At 48.1% G+C, this 8,494-nt stretch overlaps 1 protein-coding gene across 10 annotated transcripts; it reads right to left on the reverse strand.

Annotated features, from left to right (window-relative positions):
• Positions 1-859: 859 nt before the first annotated feature.
• Positions 860-7,982, reverse strand: ZBTB14 (zinc finger and BTB domain containing 14). 10 transcript variants are annotated; one of them, XM_033178249.1, is made up of 5 exons: positions 6,591-6,711; positions 5,965-6,075; positions 5,758-5,787; positions 5,039-5,122; positions 860-3,692 (listed from the first exon to the last, which is right to left on the reverse strand). In XM_033178249.1, the coding sequence occupies exons 4-5, from the start codon at positions 5,039-5,041 to the stop codon at positions 2,346-2,348; spliced, it is 1,350 nt and encodes a 449-aa protein (XP_033034140.1). In that variant the 5' UTR covers positions 5,042-5,122; positions 5,758-5,787; positions 5,965-6,075; positions 6,591-6,711; the 3' UTR covers positions 860-2,345. The 10 variants fall into 10 exon arrangements, with proteins under 10 accessions (XP_033034140.1, XP_033034141.1, XP_033034142.1 ...); XM_033178250.1 differs by lacking the exons at positions 5,965-6,075; positions 6,591-6,711 and adding an exon at positions 7,606-7,982; XM_033178251.1 differs by lacking the exons at positions 5,965-6,075; positions 6,591-6,711 and adding an exon at positions 7,446-7,530.
• Between the last annotated feature and the right edge of the window lie 512 nt (positions 7,983-8,494).

Genomic DNA, 8,494 nt, shown 5'->3' on the forward strand with positions numbered 1-8,494 from the left:
GACCTTCCTCGTACACTACCGATTCAGAATAATCACATTTCAGAATTAACTCCCTACGGTGTTGGAGGTAACCTTGAAGACTCTTAACACGATGGCTTCACTATGCAGGGGACTACCAAATTGAGCCAGGTGTAGAGAGGCAGTTACTGACCAGGACCCAGCAGACAGGAGAGCTGCCGTGTTAGGATTCTGCTGCCACCAAAAATATACAAAGGAAACAGGTACCCTAACATACATACAAACCCAGTACCAGTGGTAGAAATAACACAAATACATTTCTCATGCAAAATAGGCTAAATAATAAATATTTGCATCATACGGACTGCTGAAAACTAACCTTTCTTTTTGGGGGTTACCACCATGACTATGTGGTTTCAATGGAGGTTAATATCACATGTTTAACTTCAACTCTGTAAAGCCAGGATGAAACTAGCATAGAAAATACATTTTGGTAGAAATCTGGGTATGTGGAAGGTTGCTAGGAAAAAATGAAAAGAGGAATGATAGTGTATTTTCTTTTATATACAAAAAATGAAGACCCAAAATATGGTTTGTTGAAGTAGCTATCAACAAGATGTTAAAATTATTTTTCCTTTGCTTTGGTTAAAACAGCCTAGGAACAGCAATCAGTTCCCCTTCTATAAATAGCATAAAAACACAGTGACAGGACTACTTTTAGAACAGAATAAACAACTTTCAAGAAAAGAAACACATTTTAAGTAAAATTAAACATTGTACCAATAACTAAAAATTTTAAAAAGGTAGCATCTTCATCCTAACATCTTGGGCATAACATACACACCAATTAAAAAAATAAAATTTCTTTCACGATAGAATTACAGGTGTTAATGCAACAAGCTACGAAGTGAAATTACTTTAATATCTTTAAAAAAAAATCCTAGCAATGAAAAATGAATTGAAAAATTGACATTTTCTACAATTCTACATATTGTAAAATAATTGACTAATACTTTTTTACAGAACACAATTCAAACTATTGTTGGCATTTCAGCATATTCTTAAAGATGGTTAAAAGAACATTTAGTATACCAAAACTGGAACAGAGTTTATAATTCTCATTTATGGTTATGAAAAGGCAATCAACTTCTATTTAAAACTGTAACCAGTGATGAAATATACTTCGAAAACATAAACATTTGGTCTGACAATCTTTAATATTTGTTAAAAACAGTCTGATGTTTGCTGCTGATGGAAGTTATTTTAATCCAATGTGCAAAAAAAGTGCAGCTGTCTACTTTTTACTTGAAATACATAAGACCAACACTACTATTTACACACTTAAAAGATTTTAAATTTATTAATTTAAGTAAGCATACTGCATCTCCTTTATGGATAAATCATGTGCCCCAGAGAGCCCCAAAGCTTGATGACATTCTGTAAAGTTACACGAATGTATCTGAAGAAGTTATCTGTTCTTGTCCTAATTTTGATTCTAAATAAAAATCCAATTTCAAAATCAATTAAGATTTTAATCTAGGAAATCTTGGGATTGTTACACATGTAAAAAACCTTATCTCTGAGAGCCTTTTCTATTCTTCTCACCACGGTCCACTCACAAATCCTAGCTGGTGTGGAGTGGCACTGCCCCAAATAAGAGAAACCTAACAGCTTGGCCCCAAGACCCCCCACCATCCCGGTGGGTTTGCTTGGCCTGTAGGACATGTGACTATAGCTTCTGGGGTAGGTACAGGGCAATCAAGATTGAGGAAGAAACACTTCAGCAAAGCAACCATTATCTGTCCACAAAAACAGTGAAAAACAGTGATATAAAATTAACAAACCAAATATAAATCTAACGTCATTCTGCATTTCCAGAACTTTTTTTTATATTTGCGCAGCGTTCGTGGTCAACTACTCACCAATTTTCTGCGTCTATCTGAAGTACTTTTATTAAGTTATTAAAACTGCTCGTTTGACCCTAAGTCACATAGAATTGTGATGATTAGGAAATCAATTTACTTATTACTCTGTGCAGGGAACCTGCCAGGGTGGTGAGTGTAAAGGAATTAAAAATGGAAGTCTCTCACTTCTAAACTAGACACAGGAGTTCTCAAATTAAAATTAAAAAAAAAAAAAAGGGAGAGGGGTGCTTACTGGCAACATTAATACTAGACACCAGACAAGACAGTGAAACAGTTTGGTCAGAACTGAGGAACATCATTTCCTTGAAAGTCTTAAAAATACCTAACCAATCACTGCCTGAAGTCCAGTGAGTACAATGTTCCATACGTTTCCACAAAAATATAGTAACTGGCATTCACTCATTATGATCCACGTCATCTCAGTCTCCACTTCCCAGACAAAGTGTCCCTGTCCCACTGCTTCTAGCTACAGGCTATCGTTTCCAGCTGCTGCTCTGCTTCTGCAGCCATTGCTGCCGCCTGCAACTGTTCTGTCTCGCTCTGGATGGCACTGGGGGTAACCTGCTTCCTTTCACTGTGCATATTGTTCTCATGCCTTTTCAGATCAGACGCCTTGGCAAATGCCTTGGTGCAGGAGCCACACACAAAAGGCTTTTCCCCTCTGTGTCTTCTTTCATGATCCTTGAGGTGAGACTTGTGTTTGAAGGCTTTGTCACACATGTGGCACGCAAACGGTCTTTCATTACTGTGAACTCTCTCATGCTTCTTTAAATCTGGGGCACGGATAAATGATTTTCCACACACCTCACAGCTATAGGGCTTATATCCCGTGTGGATTTTTAGGTGTTCTTTCAGGTGGGCCTGTGTGGTGAAACCTTTTGTGCACATTTCACAAACAAATGGCCTGTCCGCTGTGTGGAGTTTCTCATGCTTCCTCAATCGGCCTTCATCAGAAAACGTCTTCCCACACGCCTGGCAGGCAATCTGCTCCCGATGGTGACCATAAAGCAAATACTCAAACTTCATGTCACTGGCGGCTGTTGTCCAGCCTGGTGTCTGTTCATCTTTCACTTCACTCATCCCATCATTAAATGTTAAGGCCTGAGGGGTCTGGGACCCCAAGTCTTTTGATTCTGGGGTCTCCATGGATTCTACTTCCTGGCCGTAGCAATTGACCTTGCGAACTTCCTCACTCCCCAGCTCTTTCAGGATCGCTTCCTGAACCCTGAGCGTTGTGGTGGGTGACTTGCCGTCCTCCTGACTCGGGGGAGTGCCTTCTACCGTGTCATCAGAAGGACTGTCATCCTGATCCCCGATTTCCTCTACATCATCATCCTGGGTGTCAGCAGCATCTCCAATAGGGCGATTTATTTTGAGGCAATACTTACTTTTGGACTGACCATTGTTTTCATCGGGACTGGACACATCACGCTTCTGAGAACACAGTTTATCCAAAAATCGGATACCAAGAATCTGACCCGATGACATCATTAAGTTAACATCTTCTTTTTTCACGGAAATCTTTGCTGTGTACATGTAGTTCAGGACCTCTTCAAATATATCAGAACGAAGAAAATCTATTTCTATGACTGAAGAACTATCAACCTCAAGCTTCTTGAAAAGCTTTTTAAAGTAGGTGCTGCAGGCAGCAAGAACACATCTGTGTGCTCTGAATTTCACATCCTCAACCACAATAGCAATATCACAAAATTCTCCTTCCAGGCGTTGTTCATTTAGTGTTTTCAGAAACAGAGTTTTATGATCATCGTCATTATATTTAATGGTTTCAGACATACTGATGAAAAACTCCTACAAAAAAAAAAGAGAGTTTCATAATTACAAATAGTACTTGTCCATACAGAGAACACGGTCACATTTTCATTTCCTGGTCAATCTATGGAACCTAACAATTTCAGAAAGTCAATGTTAACAGTAGTCTTTGAATACGGGTAGAAAAGACTGATCCCAACTCAAGGGTATCCATATTGTTACTCCTATTCATCTTCAATTCACTATTTGCCTAGTTATATCCCAGGCATTGTTCTATGTGCTTTCCATGTTCTAATTAATTTAATATTCAGGTAACCTCATGAGGCACATATCACTATCTTCATTTTATAGACAAAATTAGAAATCTGCCCAATATTCTATAGCTATTTAGTAAAGAGCTGGGCCTTAAATACAGACAATCTGGCTACAAAACCAGTGCTTCCTGACAACTAGAGGTAATCAAATAACCCAAACTCAAGGTTTAAGAAACAGGTTCAGGCTGGGTGCAGTGGCTTAAGTCTGTAATCTCAGCACCTTGGGAGGCCGAGGTGGGCGGATCACAAAGTCAGAAGTTCAAGACCAGCCTGGCCAACACAGTGAAACCCCATCTCTACTAAAAATACAAAAAACTAGCCAGGTGTGGTGGTGTGTGCCTGTAATCCCAGGTACTCAGGAGGCTGAGGCAGAAGAATCATGTGGACCCAGGAGGCGGAGCTTGCAGTGAGCTGAGATGGTGCCACTGCACTCCAGCCTAGGCCACAGTGTGAGACACCGTCTTAAAAAAAAAAGAAACAGGTTCAAGGGAATGATCCTCTAGTCCTGTATGTCACACCTACTCTTATTCCATCTACTCTATGGAGGATTCAGCAAAATAATGAATTGTGTTATACCTCCTTGACAGAAGGAAAAAATCACTATTGCAGAACTAGAGAGGAACATTACTGCCAAGATATCCCATTGAGTGTTGTGTTCTAGTTTTTCCACAGCACTTTTGGGCCACTTCTAAATGAAGGTCAAAGTTTAATCTGACCTTAAGAGAATGAGACGACATTTGGGAAGTGGCTTTGTTGTCTCCAGATGCCAATCTACCGGCATCCAGATAACAGTGCCATCAAACACCAGATGTACATACTTGATAAGTGCTGAGAGTATTTTATAAGCAAAAATTTGGAATTGGCATGAAGGATCTCTGTCATCATGTTAAAAAACTGATCATCTTAAAGCATTCTCTATGTTTCCTTTTTAAAAACATTGTTTCACTTTTATTCTGCAAAGTATTTTCCCCCCAAAGAGAAGTGTTCGTGCACAATCAGAATTGGTAGATATATTTTAAAGCAAATGCCAAGTCATTTTCATCAAGATTTAATATCCAAAGTTATAGTTACCATGAACAACTCAGGCTAGTATCTTAATGCCTTAAACGCCAAAATCTTCAGATCAGAGTAACTCTGATCAGGAGCACGCCAGACCTACAGAGGAAAGGACAAACAAGAATGAGGTAGGATCTTCCGGTATCCCAAATCCTAAACCAAGAATTGATTTTTTAAAAATAAATTTTCTTGTTCCCTCTCGTGCATTTTCAGGTTGGGCAGGTAGGTGGCTGGCACATCAAGTGCAGTTCTGAACAGATATGGACTAGAACAGGTAAAGGCTGTAGCACTCGGGCATAAAGGGGCTGCGCCCTAGGTACTGGAAGGAGGGGTTGGAGAACCATTAAGAGATTTCTCCTCACACCCTAAGCCCATGTCCACATTTGTACAGTTGTTGACGGCTACACAGATACAGAAAAAAACAAGTGCACCGTGCCCCCTACACTCATCCCATTTCCCGCTGGGTATGTTAGCCCTCTACATTTTTCTCTAGACTCATATAAGCCTGTAGAAGTATATACCTTTATAAATAAAGCTACAGAAGCACATAAACCCAACAGGTAACATGGGAGGAGAGGGAACAATGATTGCTTTTTCTTTCTGCACCTGTGTGATGTATTAACAGTACACACATTTGTCTTTAAGACTGTATTTGAGAAATCCAGGTGTTTTTACCTCTATCCCTACAAGAAGGGTGAAAGAATTTTAGCTTTTTTGTGAGTTTTAACTCTTACCGGAAGAACTCCATCCTGCAGACCCATATCCTGAAAAACAAAAAGTTTCCTCTACTGAACAGTGACCACACAGGTAAGTTGTTTGGTGTGGTAGGAGCAAAGGACTGGGCTGTAATAGTCTTAACACAAAAACCGTGGAACAAGACTCCAACCTGGAGACCAACACCTTGAAATCCGTAAGCTCCTTCTAATGAAAAGTGAACGCACCGAGCTGCCCAGCGTAGAAGCGGGATGTCTCATCTGAAGTTTGAGGTTAGGCAACATTTCCAAAAGATGATTTTGAGTTGATCATTCTACGTGCTTCTGCCTCCGTATTCCCTAGAAGCACCCAGGCCTGTAGTCATCCAGAGACTAGGCACCCCATGCAAAAACCTTACTACTGTGACACTTACTACTGTAGTCATTAACTCGTCCTAGGGCTTGTGGGATAAAAGTGCATGGGACCAGGGAGAGGAGTGGCCTTAGAGTAGCTATGACAACGTATCAATGTGTTTTTTTTTTTTTTTTTGGCTAGTGTGTATTTGGCCACCCACCCCTCTCCCCGCTCTCTCTCAAGATGTATGAGACCTGGAAAGGAGACCATGTGTGTCCATGACGGCCTCCTCCCCGCCCCGCCTCCCTTGCCATTGAGAGATTCCAATCGCTAAGTTCAGGTGAGTCAAAACTGGAAGACAGCTGTTGCTAACATCTGTGTAGGCACATGTAGGAAAAGACGTAGCCCCAACACCAACTTCACAATAAGGCTGCCCCTTCCTAATTGCTCTCCAAACTGCGGACGCGCTGAGCCGCGCTACAGTGCAGGGAGCGGGCTGCCCGCAAAGCCAAAAACTTACATAAGCAGCTGCAGCTGCCTCCCCTGCCCCGGACAGCCCGACAATGGCGGCTGCACGACTTCCTTGTTGCAAGCTTGCAACTTCGGAGTGGGGAGGAAGCAGGGAGCTAAGAGCAGACCCAAGGAGCCCTCAAGGCGTATGGAGTCCTCGCTCTCAATTTCTTTGGGGCTGGGAGGTGGGGAGTGGATGAGGCCGTGTGCACTCCTTCCCAGACAAAAGCTCCCAGCCTGGGAGCCAGGTGGTGAAAGGGCCACTTTCCCTTTCATAATCAGACATCGAGCGCAGACTGGGGACCGCGGCTCGGAGCGCGCAAGGAGGGACTGCGGCCCGCGGCTGCCCCGGCGGCGCGACGAGCGGGAGCGGGCGTGCGGCCGGCTCCGCAGCTCCGCGTCGCGCCGCGCCCCGCTCCGCCCGCGAGCCCGGAGCTCGCGCCCCGCGCACTCCCCGGCCAGCTCGCGCCGGGCCCTCCCCCGCCCTCCCGCGGCCGGGGGCGGGGGCGGCGCGCGGCCGGCTAACCCAAGCTCCGCGGGCGCACCCGGGAGTGCGTGCGCTGGGGTCCCGGCCCCCTCCTCCGCCGGCGGCTGGGGGCGGTGCGGCGAGGCCCGCGGCTCCGAGGGGCGGCGCCCGGCGGGCCGCGCTCCGCGCCGGGTTCGGGCCGTCCCCACCCCCACCGCGGTGCACTGCGGCGGTGCGAGCGGGGGCGGCCATGAACTCGGCCGCCGAGGCTCTGCGAGCGCGCGCGCGGGGCCGCCGCCGCCGCCTGGCCGCTCCCCGAGCCCGCTCGCCGGCCCGCGCGGCCCCCAGGGCGCCCCGGCCCCACGCCCAGCCCCGGCCCACGCCCGTCCCCGCTCGCACCGCGCCGCGCCGCTGGCGGCCGCCGCACATCCTGGAGCTGGCTGGTGCCCCAGAGCTCGGCGAGAACGCGCGTCTTCCGGGCCGCCCCGCCAGCGCCGGCCGCCCCCGCGCCCGCCTCACGGACGGCCCCAGCCCCTTCCGCACCCTGGCCCGCGCTTACCTGCAGCCTGGCAGAGCCACAGACACTCCCGTGGGTTCCCCGCGCTCGCTAGCAAACGCAGGCCGGGACGGGATGGGCTCGGGGCGCGGGGGCACGGTGGGTGGCAGTGTGTTTTGGATTTTTTTTGGAGTTTGGGGAGGGGGCGGGGTGGGGGAAATCGTGCACGTCCCTGATGGTAGCAGCCCTCCTCCTGCACGAGCACAGAATGTCTAGCCGGCCGTGAACACCCCCACCGCCCCCCCCTTCCCGTGCATGCGCGGTGCGGGCTGGGGGGAAGGCGCGCCGCCGGCTTGCGCAGGCACGGAACCCGACCGGGTCTCTAAGTGGGCGAGCAGAGAAAGGGTTAATCCGGGCCCTTGCCGACGCTTTCGTTGTAGACTACGGGGCCGCCCCCGGAGGGCCCTGGCCTGCGCACGCGCGCGCACACGCGCGGTTTAGGGCGCGCGGAGCCCGCGCGCGGGAGAAGGAATGGGCGGGGCAAGGGCGGGGCTTAAGGAGCCAGGGAACTTAAGCACGAGCGCCGCTCGCGGGCACCCGCCCCTCTTCGAGCTCCCTCCAGCTCTGACTCCTGGGCTCCCGCCCGCGCCCGGCGCCGGGGACGCGGGAGCCAGCGCTCCCGTGCGTGTGCATGTGCGTGGGCGAGAGCTGCCCCCGGGCGCGCGCAGGCCGGGCCCTGAGGCTGCGGGTCTCTGCCGCGGCTCGGAGCGGGCGCCCAGGCCACCTTCGCCCACCGCTCACACCGGCCGACACCGGGAGGCGCGCCCGCGGGTCTGCGGTCTTGCCTCTTGCCACCGGCACATTGAGTTTGTAAGGGAGTGGACGGTGCACGATAAACATTTGCAGAACAAATGGAAAAAGTGACGTCTTCAATTTGTAGTGTAAAGCGCAA

The sequence above is a fragment of the Trachypithecus francoisi genome, unplaced genomic scaffold, assembly GCF_009764315.1.
Source record: "Trachypithecus francoisi isolate TF-2019V2 unplaced genomic scaffold, Tfra_2.0 Lachesis_group19, whole genome shotgun sequence".
Lineage (NCBI taxonomy): Eukaryota > Metazoa > Chordata > Mammalia > Primates > Cercopithecidae > Trachypithecus > Trachypithecus francoisi.